The sequence below is a fragment of the Scyliorhinus canicula genome, chromosome 18 (assembly GCF_902713615.1).
Source record: "Scyliorhinus canicula chromosome 18, sScyCan1.1, whole genome shotgun sequence".
Classification (NCBI taxonomy): domain Eukaryota; kingdom Metazoa; phylum Chordata; class Chondrichthyes; order Carcharhiniformes; family Scyliorhinidae; genus Scyliorhinus; species Scyliorhinus canicula.
In genome coordinates, this window is record NC_052163.1 from 36,768,623 (window position 1) to 36,791,823 (window position 23,201).

Sequence of the window (23,201 nt, forward strand, 5' to 3'; positions counted from 1 at the left end):
ACCATGGAGTCCCCGTGTGTTAGAACTACTCCCAACTACTCATTAGGTTGCTGGAGAATGTCAATTTAAATCTGACTATGATCGTTTGAGAATTTTAATTCAGTTTATCAAAAAATCTGGAAATAATAAAAAGATAACCGAAGTGGCCAATATCAAATTGTTGTAGAAACGCAACTGATTCACTGATGTCTACTCTTTGGAGAAGGAAACCTGGGGCTGGATTCTCCAGCCTCACGTCTCTTGGCATTAGGAGAGGGCGAGAGTCTCTCTTCCCGCATCTGTCGGTGTGAATTCTCATTGAAACAACCCCACGTAGCCGGGAAACCCTCTGGCAGGGGGTGCGCTGCCAGCCGGACCAGAGAATCCCATCGACAGTGAACGGCCAGAGAATTGCGGCCCTCCTATCCTTACCTGGTCTGAAGCCGCTTAAGCGATATCAAAACCACAAAGGCTGCAGTGGTTAAAAAAGCAGCCAAGCCCCAGTTTCCCGGGACAACCAGGATTGGGTAAGAAACAAGATATGCCCGTCCCAGGAATAAAAAGGTCTCACCCTACCCAGTTTTTTTTTTCGAGTGTCTTCTTCAATATGCCTGCATTATACATAAAACATAGAAGTAGGCCATTCAGCCCTTTCACCCCACTCCACCAATCAACGGCCCATCTTATACTTCAATACCATTTTACTTACCCTTGATGTTTTTAATGTCGAAATCAACTGTCTCGAACATATTCAATGATGGAACCTCACAGCCCTCTGGGGTAGAGAATTCCAAACATTCACCACCTTCTGAGTAAAGAAATTCCACCTCATCTTAATCCCTTTATTTAATATGCAGATTCTCTCGTATGTAAAGGCCAACATACCATTTGCCTTTAATTGATTAATCAATGATGAACACAGTCAAAATAACCAAAGGCAGTTAAAAACATTAAATCTGCGATGTTTATTTTAGGAAATATATATCAAACACATTTTTATTTTATATAAAAAGTCTAATTTGACAATGAATGTAAACCCCAAAAATGCACATATAAAAGGTCATACAATGAAAGACAAAAGATAAGCGTCAATTTTCAATATAATTACAGTTTCAGAATACTGAGTAACTAATGTGACATTCTTTTGACATGTTGCTTAGATGGATAAAGATCCAAGATGTGCCGCATTTTAATGAAAACTACCTCTACATCTTTCAGTGAGCAATACATATTTTGGCAAAAAAGCAGTCTTTCTACTCACTGTTTTAACATTGTTTACATCATTAAACGAGTTCGTCTTTTTTAAAAGAACAACCACCACCACTACTTTATTTCACAAATGTAAATGCGTCCACCGTGTGTTGTCTTTCACTTCTCTAATTAAAAGTCACGAAGGAACAAAGAGAGCTTTGGGATTTTCTAGAATACATGTCAGTTGGCCGTGTTTTGATATACTGAAACATGCTAGTAATATAGTGGAAATAAATAGTGATAATTAAGCCAATTACATTCTGTTCTTTTTGTCCTGTCGAACACATATTTAGCGTGAGCACTACAATAGTATTAAAAGCAATTTTTAATCCACCGAAACATTCTGTTCACAAATCAACACAATTTTGTTTTTATGTTTCTCCCTGAACAATTTAGATTCATTACGAAATAAAGTGAACCGCAAAAATTAATTGCAGTTTTCTCCAAAAAAACAGTTCAGAACAACCCCTTTGGTGTCGTGCAAATCTAAAAGGTATTCTATGAAGCAAGGCAATACAAAAATATGGCAAGTGTGCACCACTTAGTTTTGTGATGTGTAATAGTCATTCATTTGTGAACAGAATAGCACAGTATGGAATAAATTATCTTCAGACGAGCAGTGCTGATACACAACCACATACCTTTTACCTAAATTATTTGCTGGTCAAATAAATTCAGCAGCCTAGAGGAAAAGCCATATATATTTTACATGTTGCTGTTCATATCCTTTTCTTCTATTCCATTGGAAAACTCATTTTCCTCACTCAGCCGGTGAACTCTGTATGCTTCATAGTGAATGGCGCTGGTCACATCTTTGAGATTCTGCATGTGAGTCCTGAGGGATATTTAGTACAATGTCATCATCAGAATGCACACGTTGAAATACTGAACCAATTTAAATTGTATTATTTCAATTCATTCATGGGGATGTGGGTTCTGCTGGCTAGGCCAGCATATATTTCCTATCCCTAGTTGCCCTTGAGCTGGTGGTGGTGAGCTGCCTTTTTGAAATGTGGTCCATGTGGTGTAGGCACACCCACAGTGCTGCTAGAGGGGGAAGTTAGTATTTTGACACAGCCACAGCGAAGGAATGGCGATACAGTTTCAAGTCAGGATGGTTGTGGCTGGGAGGGGAACTTACAGGTGGTGGTGTTCCAATGTATCATAGAATTTACAGTGCAGAAGGAGGCCATTCGGCCCAACGAGTCTGCACTGGCTCCTGGAAAGAGCACCCTACCCAAGGTCAACACCTCCACCCTATCCCCATAACCCAGTAACCCCACCCAACACTGAGGGCAATTTTGGACACGAAGGGCAATATATCATGGCCAATCCACCTAACCTGCACATCTTTGGACTGTGGGAGGAAACCGGAGCACCCGGAGGAAACCCACGCACACATGGGGAGGATGTGCAGACTCCACACAGACAGTGACCCAAGCCGGAATCGAACCTGGGACCCTGGAGCTGTGAAGCAATTGTGCTATCCACAATGCTACCGTGCTGCCCCTAAAAGAGCTGCGATGCATTGGCCAGGAATCTGCTGCCCTTTTCCGTCCAGATGGTCACGAGTTTGGAAGGTGCCATCAGAAGATCCTCAGTGTGTTTCTGCAGTGCATCCTGTAGATGACACACACTGCTGTGGTGCACCGGTGGTGAAGGAAGTGAATGTTTGTGGATAGGGTGCCAATTAAGCGGGCTGCTTTGTCCTGGATGCTGTCAAGTTTCTGGGGAGTCTGGAGGTGAGTTACCCACCACAGGGTTCCTAGCCTTTGACCAGCTTATGTGGTCACAGTATTTATAAGGCCAGTCCAGTTCAGTTTCTGGTAATGGTCACTGTCAGGGTGTTGATGGCCGATTTAGCAATAGTAATGTCATTGAATGTCAACGGACGATGATTAGATTCTGTCTTGTTGGAACATAAAGCAATAATTATGAATGACTTTAATCTTTATGTTGATTGGTTTAATCAAGTTGGAAAGGGTAGCTACGACAACACATTCATAGAGTGCATTAGGGTAGTTTCCTAGAACAACATGCCGTGGAGCCAACCAGGGAACAGGCTGGTAATGGGTAATGAGGCAAGTTTAATAAATGACAGGGCAGCATGGTGGTGCAGTGGGTTAGCCCTGCTGCCTCATTGCGCCGAGGTCCCAGGTTCGATCCCGGCTCTGGGTCACTGGCCATGTGGAGTTTGCACATTTCCCCCTTGTTTGCGTGGGTTTCGTCCCCACAACCCAAGGATGTGCAGGCTAGGTGGATTGGCCACGCTAAATTGCCCTTAATTGGAAAAAATGAATTGGGTACTCTAAATTTTTTTTTTTTTTAAAGTTTAATAAATGACCACAGAGTAAAAGATCCCCTAGGAAGCAGTGATCATAACACAATAGGATTTAATATTCAGTTTGAGAGTGAGAAACTTGGGTCAGAAATTACTGCATTTAACTTAAATCAAAGGAATTACAATGAAATGAAGATAGAGTTAGCTAAAGTGGCTTGGGTGAACAGATTAGCAGGAAAGACATTAATCAAGCAGTGGCAGACATTTAAGGAGGTTATTCATGAATCTCAGCAAAAAATATACCTCAGTAAGAAGGAAAGATTCCAAGAGGTATAAACCAACCATGGCTAACCTAGGAAGTTAAGGAGAGTAGTCAGTTGGAAAAAAAAAGCATATAAGGAGGCAAAAGTCAGTGATAGCCGCAAAGACTGGGATAAATTCAGATTCCAGCAAAGAAGAACTAAAAATATAATAGAGAGAAAATAAAATACCAGGGCACATAGTAAGGAATATAAAATCTGACAATAAGAGCTTCTGTGAATATATAAAAAGGAAGAGGGAGGTCAAAGTGATCATAGCCCTTTACAAAATGAATCTGGCGGATAGTTATGGGGAACACGAAAATGGCAGAGGAGTTAAGCAGATATTCTGCATCAATCTTTATGGTGGCAGATACCTCATGAAAACCCAGTCATATTAAAGAATACAGGGGAAGAATTAAATACCACACCATTATTAGAGGAAGTAGTATTAGACAAACTAATGAAGCTAATGGGAGATAGATCCCCTGGCCCCAATGACTTGCACCATAAGATCCTAAAAGTAGTAGCTACAGAGATAATGGATGCATTGGTTGTAATTTTCCCCAAATCCTTGGATTCTAGAAAAGCACCAGAGTATTGGAAAACTACAAATGTGACACACCTATTCAAAAACAAAAGGTGGGGGGGGGGGGGGGGGGGGGGGGGGGGGGAGAAGCAGGTAATTATAGGCCGATTAGGCTCACATCTACTGTTGGAAAAATGTTGCAATCAATTATTAACGTAATAATAGCAGCACATTTGGAAAATTAGAACCTCATCAAGTTGAGTCACCATGGTTTCATGAAAGTAAAATTACGTCTGCCTAATATAATAGTTATTTGAGGAAGTTCAACCAGAGTGAATAGAGGGGAACCAATAGGTGTGTTGTAGTTGGATTTCTAGAAGACATTTGACAAAAGGTTCAGTCATAATAGCCCACAGTGTTGGCCTAGTTATTGGCACGGATAGAGAATTGGCAAATAGGCAGGAAATGAAATGAAATGAAAATCGTTTATTGTCACAAGTAGGCTTCAAATGAAGTTACTGTGAAAAGCCCCTAGTCGCCACATTCCGGCACCTGTTCGGGGAGGCTGGGATGGGAATTGAACCGTGCTGCCTTGGTCTGCTTTCAAAGCCAGCGATTTAGCCCAGTGTGCTAAACCAGGAAACAACGAGTACGGATAAGGGATTCTTTTTCAGGTTGGTGACCTGTAACCAGTGGGGTTCCACAGGGAGTAGTGCTTACAATACATATTAATGTCTTTGAGGAAGCAAGCAAATATACTCTGGCCAAACTTGTAGACGACACAGAAACATGGGGAAAAGGCAAGTTACGAAGGGGATCCAGTTGGCAGAGATATTGACAGGTTAAGTAAGTGGACAAAAAGTTGGTGAATGGAGTATAATGTGGAAAACTATTAATTCTGGAATCTAATGTTGGTCCTTATTTCAAGGGGGTTGGTATATAAAAGTAGCTAAGTCTTGCTTTAACTGTACAAGGTACTAGTGAGGCCACACCCTGTAGTTCTGTGAGCAGTTTTGGTCCCCTTATTTGAGGAAATATATTATTTCATTGGAGGTGGTTCAGAGAATTGGTCTCCAGGTAAAGAGGAATTGTCTTATGAGCAGAGGTTAAATAGGTTGGGATTCTACTCATTGGAAGTTAGAAGAATTAGAGGTGATCTCATTGAAACATAAAAGATTCTTAAGGGGCTTGACAGAGTAAATGCCAAGAGGATGTTTCTCCTCATGGAGAGTTCAGGACCAGAGAGCATAGTCTCAGAATAAAGGGATGTCTGAGATGAGGAGTAATTTCTTCTCTCAGAGGGTCGTGAGTCTTTGAAACACCTTGTCACAGAGAACTGTGGGGGCAGTTAAATGTGATAAAGGTTGATTTCAAAGTTGTGTCACTTCACCATTAGCTCTGTGAAAACAGCAGTTTGCTCTCTGATCATCACTGACCTGCACTGAATGTCATGCTGCATTTGCTCAAACAGAAATTGCACAAGGTATTTAATGCTAATAATTAGAAGCACAAGTACCTTTATAATTATGTGATCATTGTTTATAACCTATAAACTTCTCTGGCACAAAAAATACCTTTTACAATTGTGGTGTCACATTCCTGCAGTTATGAATATTACTGGGGCAATTTGAAAATATCAATCTTAAAATGTTGTTACTTTTCCTTTGTCTCTTTTTCCTTTCTCTCTCTCATTTCAATCTTCCCTGGCATTCCTGGTTTCTTTTTGCACCTGATTTGGTATTGCTCTGCCCTTGCTTCTCAGTCCTTACACTGCGTATTTTCTAATCCTTAAATCTCATTGGTTATCAATGATCACATTTCTCTCGCTCTGCCACTATCAGCTCACACTTTTAACAACTTTGCCAAACATTTTTTGAGCTCAAGGGTGTTGGGCTAACTGACTAATTAGTGTAACCAATAGCAGAAGCCCAGTTACAGCAAAATAACACTGACAATTGCAACTTTGGTATTCCATTCAGTAGTGAAATGTACAGATAACAGTGTAACACTGATAACGTCAGTGGTCAACCACCTGAAATAAAATGCGCATGGTATATCAGATGCATTATTTTGCTGTAACTGGGCTTCTGCTATTGGTTAGACGAATTAGTTAGATAGCCGAACACCTTTCAGCTTAAAAGATGTTTGACAAAGTTGTGGGTGGCATGGTAGCACCATGGTTAGCACTGTTGCTTCACAGCACCAGGGACCCAGGTCTGATTCCTGGCTTGTGTCACTGTCTGCGCGGAGTCTGCACATTCTCCCCGTGTCTACATGGGTTTCCTCTGGTTGCTCTGGTTTCCTCCCACAAATCCCGAAAGATGTGTTTGTTAGGTGAATTGACAGTCTGAATGTTTCCTCAGTGTACACAAACAGGCACCATAGTGTGGTGATTAGGGGATTTTCACAGTAACTTAATTGCAATGTTAATGTAAGCCTACTTGTGACACTAATAAAGGTAGTGACAGAGTGAGAGAAATGTGATGTGGAGGGAAGTTTTTGTTTTTTTTTGGATTTTTTCGTTAACCAATGAGATTTAAGAATGAGAAAATACGCAATGTAAGAACTGAGATAGCACCATCTAGAAAGGTAAAATAGGGATATAGATAGGATTCCAGGCAGGAAAGAGCCCATTCCCAACTCACCGTATCAGCAGATCACGCAAATAGGCAAATTCGCAGTGAGACGTATTTTCCACTGAAAGAGATTGAAAAACAGTTAATATAGAATTTGCCGTGATGTTTTAATGGTTATCCTACATTATCTACTTTAATAACATTGTATGGAGAGGCTTTCAATTTGCATTCAAATGTTCTATCGGCCACCTCATTGCCTCATCATATATTTTCACATTGCAATCATGCCTGTAACAATGAGAACATAAAACAAACTTAGAGTGTACAAATTGTGTGTGCATTTATTGCACTGATATCTCTCTGAGGGTTCTCTCCTGCAGCGTAACACTGCCTCTACTCCAGTCCAGAGACAGACATCACCGCAACATTCATAAATCTAACATCCGTCATGATCTCATTGGAGCTGCTAATGACACACCCACCTACAGATAACTCCAATCTCAGAAGAAGCAAAACATATCATCATGCCCGGTACAGGAAGGTTCTATCCATAACTTTAAAACATGGACTTTAATCAGTTTGTAATCTTCTGGAATTAACCTCCTTTTTTAGAAAAGAAAGCCACTTACAAGGTGGCTGACGAAGGTCAGGTGACTTTTGCAATTTCTGTACAGACAAAGGATGTACGAACATGTCTAAGTCATCAAATGTAAATGGGTTTCTCAGGTGCAAAGCGACAACCTTTACTCGCTCAACAGGAGAGGGATTATCAGAGAAGAATGCCAGATTTGATGGAGCGATGAGGATGCTATGGAAAATAAAGTTTCCCAGTGAGACAATCATGGCTAGGACAGCACTGTAGCACAGTGATTAGCACGGTTGCTTCACAGCTCCAGGGTCCCAGGTTTGATTCCCGGCTTGGGTCGCTGTCTGTGCCGAGTCTGCACTTTCTCCCCGTGTGTGCGTGGGTTTCCTCCGGGTAATCCGGTTGCCACCCACAGTCCAAAGATGTGCGGGTTAGGTGCATTGGCCAAAAAGGTTAAGTGGGGTTACTGGGTTACAGGGATAGTGAGGAGACGTGGGCTTGAGTAGGTTTCTCTTTCCATGGGCCGGTGCAGACTCGATGGGCTGAATGGCCTCCTTCTGCACTGTAAATTCTATGATTCTATGAAGTCAGTGACTTATCATTGAAATCCCCTATTGTGCATCAATCACCGTGTCTTCAACCCATCATGTGGAGAATGGGAGGCATGGAATCCTGCCCCCACGTGACCAAAACAGACTGCAGACCCCAAATTATTTTATCCCTAGAATCAGGGGGCGGGGGGCGGGGGGGGGGGGGGGACCTGGAGAATGCAGTGCCTGCTAGTCTCCCAGCCTGATTTCTTCAACCCTGATATTTGTCTCCAGCTATTTGAACCCACCAACACTACCCCTTCAGAAGTGAAAACACTTTCAATGGGCCCGCAACATAATTCTTCCGAAGGTGAACCAAACACGTGGGGTTGAATTCTCCATTCCTGAGACTAAGTGTTGATGCCCGGGCAGGAGTCATGGACTTTCACGACAGCAAAATTGGCTCTGAACCTGGACCAATTCAACGACTGTGGTGGGGCAAGCACTGGCGCCACATGGAACACAATCGATACAAATGAAAAACGGTGCAGGATTCGCCAGGTCCGTGATCGACACACAGGAGGCTGACAAGCTGCAGCCACATATACACATTACAATTCCCCACACACACTCTTCCCAGCCATCAAGATGGCACTGATTGTGCTGGAGCCCACACATACAGCGATGGCTCAGCTGGGGCCAGAGGGCACCTAGGGGAGTGGCCAGGGGGACACCTATATGACCCATAAATCTAGGTTCACAATGGGTTGTCAGCGGCGTGCTGCCTTTCCGGATGTGGCAAAGGTGTTCCGTGTCCATCCACCCCGACGCCACAGCCCACCTCCTGGCCACTCCCGCTGCTCCTCCCGGCCCTGGCGGAAAACCCTCGGCCTGCGGCACAACTGTCAGCAAACAGTCCAACATCACAAACTATGGTGATGTTGGACACTTTCCGTACCCCCCCTCTCTTACTCAGCAGCCACGACGCTGGTTTCACGACTTGTAAAGCACAAGTGAACTGCGTTATCGGGAACACAGCCCACTGGAGGCAGAGAATCGCGGAGGCCCCGAAGAATACCGGGTCAGGCCTGCTAATCATATGCAAACGGTATTTACTGCACGCGCGTTCGGGACCGCATTGACACTGCTTTCGAGGTGACGAAGAATTGTGATTTGGCGTCAAATCGGTGCACGCGAGTTTGGCGTCGGAAACTATTCTCCGCCCAATCACGTTTGCTGATTTCACAGTCAGTCAATGGAGAATCACACCCGTGAACTACAAACTGCTCTTTTATAATTGGTAAAAAAAAGTGCACTATCCTCTGCAACTGGAATTCTTGGAGAATGAGTGATGTGGCGTTTAGACTTACGGGGTGAATGATGAATGCATGCATAAATAATCTTCTCTATTTAAACTCACAACTTGACCATACACTCCTCAGGGGTTAAGAAACACTTGTGTTACTTTTTGAAGAAACACACTGATTACAGGCAGTAAGGGAAGAGAATTGGAGTTCCAGTCTCTCCCTCCACTCTGTCTGCAACAATATATTGTTGAGTAGGGAACTCTAACAGCATCCAGTGCGTGTCACCACAATAAATAGGCTAAATAATTTAAATAGAGTCAGAGTGTTCTCATACAAGCAGGCACTCAATGCAAATCAACTTATCTGTAACCGTGTTCTCCAAGACTCATGAAACTTAAATTGTAATGTTTCAACTTTGATTTTGTTCACAAACCGAACTCTGCAGCACTCGAATGCTGGGACCAAAACAAACTGGACAGTATTCTCCCGGATCATTACCTAAATCATGGAGTACCTCACTATGTTCCTCTATAGTGAGATAGCAAAATTACTCTCAAGAAGCTTTGAAAACTTTTGGAACTCTAAACGTACCGCCTCATTTATTGGCAAAGGGATAAGATGGAATATAAGCTGATCGCAACTGAATGAAAACACCCATTTCGCAACAAGGGCAGCACGGTAGCATGGTGGTTAGCATAAATGCTTCACAGCTCCAGGGTCCCAGGTTCGGTTCCCGGCTGGGTCACTGGCTGTGTGGAGTCTGCACATCCTCCCCGTGTGTGCGTGGGTTTCCTCCGGGTGCTCCGGTTTCCTCCCACAGTCCAAAGATGTGCGGGTTAGGTGGATTGGCCATGCTAAATTGCCCGTAGTGTCCTAATAAAAGTAAGGTTAAGGGGGGGGTTGTTGGGTTACGGGTATAGGGTGGATACGTGGGTTTGAGTAGGGTGATCATGGCTCGGCACAACATCGAGGGCCGAAGGGCCTGTTCTGTGCTGTACTGTTCTATGTTCTAATGCCATTGTTTTTTGCACCATAGGCCATACCCACTTCCTAGCCAAACTCTCAGCTGGCTACATTTTAGCTTTTGCTTTGCTAGTACTGTATCAGCAGTGGTAGGAGGAACGACAGATCATTGGAAATACTGCAAGAATGTCAGACACTTCGAGCCACAGTTGTGCATAAGAGCAATTTTTGTTAACGGCTGTGGTTCAATTTTTTTAAAAGCTGAACATTTTTAGTACCACCCTGTGATGAAGCTTTTGTCACCCCTCTTATAACTTATTCTTTGGTTCAGTATCCATTTTAATCTGATTAAACCTTGCATAATCGATACAACTAATTTGTTGTATATATCCACTGGGAAGTAATGGAACAAAAAGTTATTGACCTCTCTGATAAAATAACTTCATAAATACTTTCAACTCATCAAATAACCACAAGAGGGCAGAAGAAAATGCACTATCTTTACAATGGTATATTCAATTGGTAATACAACAGCTGATACTAACTGGTCATATAACACTACCCGGTCCGGAATTCTTTGGCTGTTCGCTGGTGTCGAGGTGCTCAGGTCCCACCAGCAGCATCCCCCCCCCCCCTCCCCCGCCCCCGAATTTCCCAGCGGTACGAGGTGGCTTCAATGGGAAATCGCCTTGACGGCAGCGGGAACAGAGGGCGCGATTCTCCACTCCCCACGCTGGGTGGAAGAATCGCGGGAGGGCCGGGCGAATCATGACACGCCGCCCTGGCACCCCCCACGATTCTCTCACTCCCCCAAAATGGCGTGTCGCGGAATCGCCGCTCGCCGTTTTTCACAGCGACCGGCGATTCTCCGGCCCGGATGGGCCGAGCAGCCTGACAAACCCGACCGGTTCACGCCGGCGCCAACCACACCTGGTCGCTGCCGGCGTGAACATCGCGCAACAGGTAAGTGTGGGGCGGCGGAAGGAGGATCGAGCACCACGGGCGTGCTCAGGAGGTGACTGGTCCGCGATCGGTGCCCACCGATCGTCGGGCCGGCATCTCTAAGAGACGCACTCTTTCCCCTCCGCCGCCCCGCAAGGTCAAGCCGCCATGTCTTGCGGGAAGAAGTCAACCGCGCATGCGAGGGTTGGAGCCGACCAACCTGCGCATGCGCGGCTAACGTCACTTAGGCGCCGCCGGCCGCGTCATTCTCGGCGCGCCGCTTTGACACAAGCGTCAAGGCCCGGCGGCCGAGTTTCTCGCAACGCCGCTGCTAGCCCCCCCCCCCCCCCTGGGAGGGAAATAGGGGTGAGGAGCGGCCTCCGACACCGGAGTGAAACACTCCGGGTTTCACTCCGGCGTCAGCACTCAGTCTCCCTTTGGGAGAATCGCGCCCAGAGTGTCCCGCCGCCAGTGAACGGCGCCCCGCCTCCCGCCACTGAGAAACACGTGTCTGGGAGGCCAGAGAATCCTGGCCCTGATCTCCAGACACAAGTTAACAACTTTTTTTAAAATCAGATTATGTATCGGATTGCACAGAATTTCTCGGCTTCTCATATTTATTGCAGTTATTGTTATCCAACGGACAGATTGTTCACTGAACAAAAAAACATGTAGGCACCTGACAAAATAAGTAAGCTTGACAAAACTTGCATATGTATAACTTCAGAATTCCCCCAAACATTTTCAAGCCAATGAATCATCACTGTTGCAATGTTGGGAACTGTGGCAGAAAAACTGTGTGCTACAAACTCATGAGCAAAATTTCTGAAATTCAGTTTAAAAAAAAAATCATTTAAAACAGAGAGGAGATTAAGATCTTTCACTTAGGTGGTTGAGAGTCTTTGGCGCTCTCTCCCTGAAAATGGTGATGGAAGCAGAATCTTTGAATATTTTTAAGGCAGAGGTGGATAGATTCTCGGTAAGGGGTTGAAAGCTCATTGGGATTAGGCAGGATGCAAATTTGAAGCTACTATCAGCTCAGTCAGGATCTTATTAATGGCGGAGCAAGCTCAAGGGGCTGAATGGCCTACTGCTCCTTGTTTGTCTGTTCAAAGTGATATAACGATAGGGGATTCCACAGTTAGGGGAGCAGACAGATATTTCTGTGGACGTAGACTCAACTCCAGGATGGTGTGTTGCCTCCCTGGTGCTAGGGTCAAAGACATCACAGAGCATCTGCAGGACATTCTTTTGGGGGAGGATGGTGGTCCACATTGGGAGCTGTGACATAGGTAGAAGTGATGAGTCCTCAAAGCGGATTTTACGGAGTTTGGAAGGGAATTATAAAGCAGGACCTCAAGAGCAGTAACCTCGGGTTATCCCAGTGTCAAGTGTTAATGGGGATAAGAAGAGGAAGATTGAGTAATTCAGCACATGACTGGAGAAATGGAGTTGGAGGAAGGACTTTAGACGTCTGATGTATTGGTACTGGATCTGGGGCAGGTGGGACCTGTACACGGTGGACGGGTTACACCTGACCAGGACCCGGCCTAATGTCCTCGCGAGAAGGTTTACTAATGCTGTTGGGAAGGGGTTAAACTAGATTGGCAAGGGGATGGGAATTAAAGGGAAATTCAGTGGAGAGCAGAAAAACTGGCAATGGGAAGTAGAGAAGTATCAACTGATAAGGAGGATACATCAGAGAGCAGTATTGAGGTAAATAGAATACTTGTGAGAGTGGGACAGAATTAGAGTAGACAGTTGTAAGATTGTGTCAGAGTGAGGGGGAAATTAAAAAAACCTAAATCAGAGCTAATGAGCATGTTTTACACATTAACAAATATTTAATTCACTGCGGAACTATTATCATTTTTACCAATGAAATTAATAAGTGTTGCATTGGATAAACCAATGCTAACCCATTTAATAAATCTGCATCCTCCCATTCAAATACATTGAGGTATAAATTTTAGTACCAACTTAGAAAATAAATTCTGAAACACTTCCCGACTGTGCTGGTTAATGGAAGATTTGGTGGGTGATTCTCCGAGCCCTGCGCCAGGCCGGAGAATCGCCGCAACCGTGCCACAACGCCGGTGCTCAATTCTCTGAGGTGCGGGGAATGGGCACCATCTGCAGGGTCACCGATTCTCCGGCCTGGATGGGCCGAGCGGCCGCGCCGATACGACAGAGCCCCGGCGGCACCGTTCACCCCTGGTCGCTGCCGCCGGGAAGGGTCGGGGAGGGGGGGCTCCTTCACCGGGGGGGCCTCCGATGGGGTCTGGCCCACGATTGGGACCCACCAATCGGCGGGCCAGCCTCTTCTCCCCCCACCGGGCCTACTTTCTGGCACGGCCGGCCCCTGAACACTAATCCCATGTTGGGTCGGGGCCGGTGTGCGTAAGAAGTCCCCCACGAATACGCAGGTTGGTGCAGTGCCCATTTAGCACCGCGTAAGGAGGCTGGAGCTGCATGAACCGCTCCACCACTGTGCTGGCCCCCTGTGGGAGCCAGAATGCATTGTGCATGGGCCTGGTCATGACGGCGTTCATAACGGGGTCACTTGGGCCCAATATCGGAGAATCGCCCCCTTCATTTTTGCAATAGTTTTCAAGTAGAAACTTGAGCAAAAAAAATTCATGGTGGAAAACTAATGCAATTTTATGTAATAAATCCAGAGTGTCAAATTGTGATCAAGTGGAGACTCTAACTGTATCCTTTACATCAGCATGGCAATAAAATAATTCTGTCCGAGTTCATATTACACAGAATCCTCCATGCATTTGTGATGTTTTCTGCCCAAAATGTTGATCTGGGCGCATTCCCAGCTATCCGTTCCTTACAGTGGCCATTCTGCCTTCCTTTCACTATCCCACTTCTTATCATTTTCAAACTTGATCTCAATCATCAGCTGTTATTGTGTTTGTCTATGGTCATAATCCTTTGGTCTTCAACATGGGTTCTTATCACAGAAGGTCGGGCATTCTTAAATTCTACTGAGCGAATGACCCATCAGAGCCTCATAGGGAGTTTCAACGCCCAATGCTCATATCTATTTATTTAAATCGTTCTGCTTAACCCTTTCAAATTCAACATATGTCTATCCCAGCTGTTTCCATAAATTTCGAAACTTTTGAAATGAAATGAAATGAAAATTGCTTATTGTCACGAGTAGGCTTCAATGAAGTTACTGTGAAAAGCCCCTAGTCGCCACATTCCGGCGCCTGTCCGGGGAGGCTGGTACGGGAATTGAACCGTGCTGCTGGCCTGCTTGGTCTGCTTTAAAAGCCAGCAATTTAGCTGAGTGAGCTAAACCAGCTTGCCTCCGGAACTAATCATATAAACATGCGATAGCCTTTTTCTTTTAACCTCATCGTAATCCTTAGACACTCCCTCTGATAGGGAAGCATATAAACTGCGTCTGTCTCGTCAATTTACTTTGCATGGGCAATGTTCACTTTTCTTTCAGCTAATTCATTTGGGTTGCTATTTTCTTAAATGCCATGAAGAATGCCTCTACTTCCTTTTCTTCAAATTTTGGTCGGACCTGTACATATTTAAATATATACCGATTAGGATTTGGACTGGGAAGGGTTACTCCTCTCTCTTGACTTTCCTCAACTTCTGTCTTTAACTCCAACCTTTTAAGTTAGTGTTCTCTTGCTAATATTTCCATTTCCAAATAAAGGGGCAGCACGGTAGCATGGTGGTTAGCATAAATGCTTCACAGCTCCAGGGTCCCAGGTTCGATTCCCGGCTGGGTCACTGTCTGTGTGGAGTCTGCACGCCCTCCCCGTGTGTGCGTGGGTTTCCTCCGGGTGCTCCGGTTTCCTCCCACAGTCCAAAGATGTGCGGGTTAGGTGGATTGGCCATGCTAAATTACCCGTAGTGTCCTAATAAAAGTAAGGTTAAGGGAGGGGTTGTTGGGTTACGGGTATAGGGTGGATACGTGGGTTTGAGTAGGGTGATCATTGCTCGGCACAACATTGAGGGCCGAAGGGCCTGTTCTGTGCTGTACTGTTCTATGTTCTATGTTAAGTGTCCTCATTTTAATTTCTCTTTGCAGAGTTCATTCTTTATCAGCCCTTGTAAATAAACAAAAGGTAGGTCCTCCACCTGAAAAGCCTCAGCAGCTTTCAGAGCCATCCAGTTATACTATTACAAATCTGGTGCCTCTTCATTAAATACTGTCCCCCAAATCATCGCTGTCTACCGTTCCAAAGATCCTGGACGAGTCCCCAAATTATGTCACAACCCCCTGGGCTAGTGCATGGTCATTTCCAGCCCCACTTTACGTGGAGTCACACCACAAGTGAAATTAGATGTTATTTTAAAATACCGGAGGACCTTGGCTGAGCCCAAAGAACTGCAGTCACCTGGTTTATAACCTTAACACACAAATAACCTTAAATTCTTCAACAGTAATATAATTAAACAGACAAAAATGTAACTGACTACCTAATACCCTTTTCCCAACCCTCCCTTTCTAACTACCCCCACTCTCTCAACACACACAGAAAATCAACATAGAGGGAAAAGGGTGGTTGAGAGTTAAAGAAAATATCAATAAAAATAAAAGGATAAAGATCTTTGATGCACTAGGATGGATTCCGGTTAATGTCTTTCTGAAGATCAAGATTTTTTGTTTCGGCATTTATTTCTTCTCGGCTTGAGATGGTTTTCCCTGGCAAGGTTGTCTACTTTCTCTGGAAATTCAAGATCATATCAAGTTTAGAGTCAGGCACTCACTGATTTTAGAACAATAAAGCAGTTTTTTTACGTCAGCAGCGAGAGAGAGAGCTCCTTCTTTTTTCAGGGTCTAATTCCGTCTGCCCTGTGCTCTCAGAAACATCTCATAGGAACCAATCATTGAATGTTGTCAGGAAGAACACTGTCCTTGAACCCACTGGTTGCCAGCCAGTCAGTCTAACCGATTCCTACAAAGCTGGTTCTTAAGATTCACTCGGCGCCGATGACTCTGTTTTCTTCTCTCCAAAATACAAAACCTAGGAGCGCACAGTCCTGACAAACAGGCTGCTTCAGCTTGAGCCCTCTGCTTAAACGTACATTCTGCTTATGGGTCCACCGACCAAAAATGATAAAACAAAATAAAAGAAATTGTAACAAGGGAAGGACTCTTACAGACGAAGAACTAAATATGAAACCAGACATGTAATTTTTTTCCCCGATATCCTTTCATCTCTTTAGCCCAAGAGCTAATTCCAACGCTTTCTTGAAAACATACAGGGCGGGATTCTCCATGGGCGGGATCCTTCACTTCGCCAGCAACGCACTCACGCCTGCAGATTTCATGACGGCTTAGGGTTGGCCACAATGGGAAACCCCATTGGCTGGCTGCTGGGACGGAGGATCCCGTTGCCGGCGGGGACACGCCATGCCAGAAAACGGGTCTGCCGGGAAGGAGAATCCCGCCCACAATGTTTTGGCCTCAACTGATTTCTATGGTAGCGAATTCCACAGGCTCACCACCTTCTGGGTGAAGAAATTCTCCTCATCGCAGTCTTAAAAGGTTTACCTTGTATCTTTAGACTGTGACCCCTGGTTCTGGATCAGATTCCCGCCATTGGTAACATCCTTCCTGCATCTATCTTTTCTGGACCTGTTAGAATTTTACAGGTTTCTACGAGATACCCTTTCATTCTTCTAAACTCCAATGAATATAATCCTAATCGATTCAATCTCTCCTCATGTGTCAGTCCCACTATCCCAGAAACCTTTGCTGCACCCCCTCTGTAGCAAGAGAATCCTCCCTCAGATAAGGAGACCAAAACTGCACATACTATTCCATGTATGGTCTCACCAAGACCCTGTATAATTGCAGCGAGATATCCCTGCTCCTGTACTCAAAACCCCTCACTCTGAAGGCCAAAATGCCTTTTGCTTTCTTTGCAACCTGCTGCACCAGCAAGCTTATTTTCAGTGACTGGTGTACGAGGCCACCCAGGTCTCGCTACACATTCCCCTCTCTCAATCTATCGCCATTCAGATAATAATCTGCCTTCCTGTTTTTGCTACCAAAGTGGATAACCTCACATTTATCCATGTCATGCTGCATCTGCCACTCATTTGCCCACTCACTCAACTTGTCCAAATCACACTGAAGCGTCTCTGCATCCTCCTCACAGCTCACCCTCCCACCCAGCTTTGTGTCATCTAAAGGATGCTGCTGTCAGCCCACAAAAGATGTTTGGCCGGCCACACCATTGAGCAACTTTATGTATGAATTTCAGTGCCCATGCAATGCCAGGTACATAAGCTATACATCCCAGTGATTGGCTGATCAAATTAAACAGCAGGTTTCTTTGGTTGGTTGCAATAGAGTACAGACTCTGCTCAACCATTCCATGCTTGCAAAGCCTACAATAAAACATCTCCTGTTAGATGTCATTCAATAATCCTGTGTGCAGTAATAGCTCCACAAACAACCCATTTAAGATAAATCAGTCGTGCATTAAACACGTGACATATTTGTTATACAGAGATCTGCAAACAAGAGAAGTACATTCTTGCACAAGAAGCTTGGGGAGCCTATATTCACTGTTGCTTTGTCTATGGAAAGGCCAATCGATCGGCATCCATTTCTCCTTATTATTACTGTGATTGTTGTGATCATTTGAAATTTGGTATTCTTGCTCTTGTCCTGATGAGTACACGATGAAAAATTTCAGTAACTTGTTTCTCTTTTCAGCAGTATTCGGCTGCACAGAGCACAACAAGCATCGGCCGTGGTTGGGCAGTTGCCCTCTTGTCTCAAGAGTCAGAGGATTGGGGGTTCAGGTCCCACTACAGGGTCTTGGGTCACAAAATCCAAGATGCTCCCTCTGAGGGAGTACTGACTTTAAAGGAGTGATCTTTCAGGTGAGACATTAAATTGAAGCCCCATCTGCCCCTGGAGATGAAGATAAAATATGCTATGGTGTTAATTCAAAAGAGGAGCAGGGCAGTCCTGAGGCCTTGAAAGGTGCTATTAGCACATATCTTTCTTCTTGTTCTGTGCTGTAGGTGACACTTTCCTGGTCAAATTGATCCTTCAACCAACATTTGAAAAAAAGTGATCTGATCATTATGACATTGCTGTGTGGGGACCTTGCTGCCTGCAGTTTTCCTGCTGCTTTTCCTACATTCCAACAGCGACAACGCTAAACAAAGTCTTCCACCGTCTGTGAATTGTTTTTGGACATGTAGGCCTGTTTCACTTTCCTTTCATCGCCTTCACCTCTGCCACTTTGAACCGCCTGATTGGAGGCAGACGAAAGCATGATGCCTTGAAAGAAACATCCATCATCCCTCAGAATAACCTTTGACTGGAAATGGACACATGACTCGGATTGAAGCCCAACAAAGGTAATTGAGAAGCAATAATATTCCGAGCACAATGTAGCTTTCTTCAAGGCATTTTAATAATTGTCCAGTTGGCTTTGGTCTTCTTAACACCCAACAATATTGCAATGAATCAACTAGTTAAAAGTTGGGATTTTAATTATCAGTTGTCTTCCACAACAAAGTTTATAAACTGGCTGGAAATTTTTTAAATGAAGTTATGTTTCCCTTTATGGTTCAATGGTGGATCAAAATGCCAAACAAAAGCTAAGGTAAGGAAACCAAAACTAAAAAAATCAAGTAGACAGCAAGATATTGTAATTGATCATTTTCAAATTTCATCTTGCATTTCTTTGCCAGAGGCCTTGCCGAAAATTGAAAAAGGATACAGTGGCTTAGTGTATGATCTGCACAAATGAATAAAACACTGGAAAATAATTAATTTTTCCATATATTATTTGAGATTGAACATGAGCATTAATAACATTTTACAAAAGAAAAGGATCTGAAAGTGGGTACAATAATGAATAAGCTCCAGAAATACTGCAATTGTAAATTAAATTTGAATTAAACATGCTTTCCATGTCACATGCAGAAAATGGAAAAAGCAATCAATGTGCAATGATATAAAATTATACATTTGTTTAATTAATTGACAGAATTAGTATTATAATAAAATTAAAAGTAAGTCTTGGTCTTCAACTAAAGTTGATTGACTGAGGGAGGACAGCAAAATAAAAATGAAACCACAAGATTTGTGCAGCGGGGAATTGAAATTACTCAGGCAATAGGAAGGAAAGGGATTAAGAAGCAGCCAAATGCGAAATCAGAAATGATGACCTTCAAGGCAAAAAAGGGTAGCAAAAGCAGAGTGAGATTTTATCAGATGCCTTTGGCAGTGCTTCCACTCGAAGTGTATTACAAAACAATCTATATGATATATAAGCACATCAACAGCACGGGCACACAATGGATGACTTAATGATGTGCAGTATGTCAAAAAAGGGAACAGGTGGCAGATAGAAAATAATTGAAACCTCTGGAAGAGTTAAACTGAAACTTAATAAAGTCAACTGTGTGCTGGGAGTCACAAGAGGGCACTTGCTGATGACAGCACTGGTGAAGATATCACTAGTGAAGACAATGCATTTGACATATAAAAGTCTCATCCACTTGAGTACACACAATGTCCTCAGTGCAAAGAGGATATGTGAAGACTGTTAGGCTCGATGAATTATTTGAGTAAAACACCTTCAGGAACAAAGATCATATCTTAAAAAACAGTTAAGACCATCGAATGGAGGTGGAATCCCATTGAATGTGGAAAATAAAGAACGGTTTTGTTCGTTGAACAACATTTTCTAGAATTCTACAATGCTGAGACAATAATGAAAAAACAATTTCAGCATAGATCTTACAGGCAGGATTATAAACTGTACTATTGCAAAATTAGCATTAGTGGTAATGCACTGTACCAGGTTCAGTATTTCATTTGGAGACCAGACATGTACAGCTCAAAAAGGTTCTGATAAGGATTACCATTACTTGTGAAATGTTTAGATTGGTTTGTGTATCACTTTACACTTGAAACAGTTAAAAACTACTACTGAATCTATTTTCAAAATTCTTAAATGAGTGCCCTTGCTATTGCAAAGAATGATGATCAGGCTACAGGGCTAAGATCGGAAATAATTCTATACACCAAACGATTTTACATACGCCATTGCTACGCTATTAAGTAAAGCAATGTATAAAAGCCAATGAAAAAGTTGCTGAGGATTTACAATTTGGCATGGTAATGACTGTATCTAACCAGAAGATGTATCTTATCAGAAAAAGAACAGGAATAATAGATATGTAAAACGGACTGAACAATAATACATCGAAGGGTGCACAACTGGAATCAGATTGAAAAACCGACTCAGAAATGTACAATTCGTTATATAGACACAGGTAAACAAAAGGAAGCAGACACAGCCAATTGTGTATTGATGTTGAATAAATCAGAATATAGCTCATGAAGTAGAAATTTCTTCAATCTTGTTACAATATTGGCTCAGAATTTGTTGGAAAATAACAGTGTGTGAGCGATACATCTTACCATATTTTTTGTCAAAGCAAAACTCCAGATCGTGAGCTTTCGGAGAGGAAGAAAAATCAGTGGACGGGTCTTACGCTGTCACTTTGACTGGGGGGGGGGGGGGGGGGGGGGGCGGGGGGAGTCCAGTCCACAGAGATCAGGGCGCCATCTTTAAAAAGCACCCTAATCAGCCCAGGTACCGAACGGTCTGCAGCACCCCCCCCCCCCCCCCAAATCAAAGGCATCGGGGGGCCCTCCTCTGCTCCCAACCAGTCCGCAATCTCAGGGGCGCTCTCCCCCATCACAGATATCACTCCTTCTCAAACACACAAAGGGAATGCATCACATGGTGCCACCCAGAGGACCCACCCCTGACACGGCTGCCTGTGCCAGGGCACTGCCAGGGCATGTCCATCGCTCTCCTGCCCCGGGGGCTATACTTCCCTTTGTGCCGAGGAAGGGGGGGGGGGATCTCCTCGAATGATTCACATTTTCAAATTACTGTTGTAAACCTCGCCGACATGATGTGCTAAACTATTAAAATGAAGTTCTCACCCCTCGTGTCGTGAACTTCGTGATGTCACCAGTGAAGGGCGTGGAAAATCGGGAAATGTGAACTCACCAGCAAAAATAGGGAGCGGGATTCTCCCAACGGGCATCTAAGTGCCAACGGCAGAGTAAAAACCGGAGAGTTTTACTCCAGCGTCCGTTCCCAGACCCCTATTCTGGGGCCTCCGTGGGGCTGGCAGGGGCGTGGCGTGATTTGCAGGGCGGGGCCTCGGCGCGGCATAGGAGACACGCTCATGCACAGTTGGGCCAGCTCAGTCCTGCGCATGCGAAGTTGGGCTGCGCCCTCCTGCGTCTGCGTGGGGAACGTCTTACGCGCGCCAGCCCCGACCTAACATGGGGTCGGTGTTCAGGGGCCGGCCGTGGCGGAAAGTAGGCCCGGAGGAGGAGACGCCTGCCCGCCGATCGATGGGCTCCGATCGCGGGCCAGACCCCATTGGAGGGCCCCCCTGGTGAAGGAGCCCCCCCCCCCCCCCCCCCGGTGAAGGAGCCCCCCCCCCCATTGGCCGGCCCCCGAGTGTTCCCGCCGGCAGCGACCAGGGATGAATGGCGCCGGCGGGATTCTGTCGTGTCGGAGCGGCCATTCAGCCCCGTCGATTCCAGCGGCCCGCGCCGCGCCAAACGTGCCGGCGCAAACGGCGCCGATTCTCCGCACCTCAGAATCGCGCGCCGGCGTCAGGACGCGGTTGCTCCCATTCTCCGGCCCGGGGCTCAGAGAATCGCCCCCAGGGTTTTCCAATTCTCGCCATACTTTCAGCCCATGTTGCCGTTTTCTCTGATAGCAAGCATGGGTTGAAAAATGCCCATATCCAGCCAACTGCAATTTTTCAGAGGTTGCATTGACAGAGGTTCTGAAATTCTGGCAAGTGAAGAATGAATTTCCTGTGCCTGAAGGCGGATCTGTGAAACTCCCTGAGTTCTGGACTCCGGTATCATTATAATGGATCCCAACTGGCAATGGTGTTCCCTGACAAAGTATTAGAACACAGCGACAGGAGGTGTCATTTAGCCCATCAATTCAATTTTAGCATTCAATGAGATCATTGCTGATCTGTGACCTAACGCGTGCCCACATTCGCCCCACATCCCTACATACCGTTTGCTAACAAAAATCTCTCCGTCGCAAATTCAAAATCAACAACTGATCTAGCGTCAATTGCAGTTTGTGGAAAAGTTCCAAAGCCTTGTGTATGAAAGTGTTTTCTAATTGCACTCCTGAAAGGCTTGCCTCTAATTTTTAGACTCTTGCCTCCTATTGAGCAGAAGTAGTTTCTCTCAGTCTACCCGATACATTTCTTTAAATATCTTGAACAGCTTCAATCAAATCGCTCAACTTTCTGAATGTCCGCAATTTACAACCCTAGTTTGTGTAATTTCTCCCTGTAATTTAACACAAGGAGTACAGGTATCATTCTGCTAAGCCCCATGCTGTACTCCCTCCAAGGTCATTATTTCCATCCTAAGGTGTGGCATCTAGAACTGCGAGTAGCTCATGATGTGTGATCCAAGCAGGGTTTTAATACTGGGCTGCTCAGCAGCCCTCAGGTAACTGGGGTGGGTTCGATTTGGGCACTGCAAAGGCTGGCAGTCAAGGTCAGTTGGTGACTGGGAGAGGAAGCAAAGGTAGGGATGAGCAGGGTAGAGAGGAGATCAGGTTCTGTGAGTGATGGAGAGCAAGGACCAGAGCCTGAGCGGTAATGTGGGGCCGGTGGTGTTAACCTGATTCTTCCCAGCTCTACAGTCAGGTATGTTCATTATGTCCAAGACTGCAGTCACATCGGCGAGGTTTACAACAGCTGGTTACCTTTGGGCAAACCAATCCTGTGTAGGCCTCAAACAGGCGCTGGGTTCCTTGATTGTGTGTGAGTCTAAACCCTGCTTCAGATGTGGGTAAAGAATGCCTGCACATTTTTCTCCTTTCACATTATGGTGAGCAGCAGACTTGAGGCTGAAAATGGGCATTGACTGAA

At 44.8% G+C, this 23,201-nt stretch overlaps 1 protein-coding gene across 5 annotated transcripts in view; it reads right to left on the reverse strand.

Annotated features, from left to right (window-relative positions):
* Positions 1 to 925: 925 nt before the first annotated feature.
* The window catches only part of LOC119953086 (septin-9-like), a 322,986-nt gene continuing 300,710 nt past the window's right edge, over positions 926 to 23,201 (reverse strand). For all 5 annotated transcript variants that reach the window (XM_038776914.1, XM_038776916.1, XM_038776915.1 and 2 more), the window contains 2 exons: positions 6,985 to 7,036; positions 926 to 2,065 (listed from right to left, as the gene is read on the reverse strand). In XM_038776914.1, the coding sequence (XP_038632842.1) occupies positions 1,936 to 2,065; positions 6,985 to 7,036 (182 nt within the window). In that variant the 3' untranslated portion in view covers positions 926 to 1,935. The remainder of the gene's footprint in view (positions 2,066 to 6,984; positions 7,037 to 23,201) is intronic.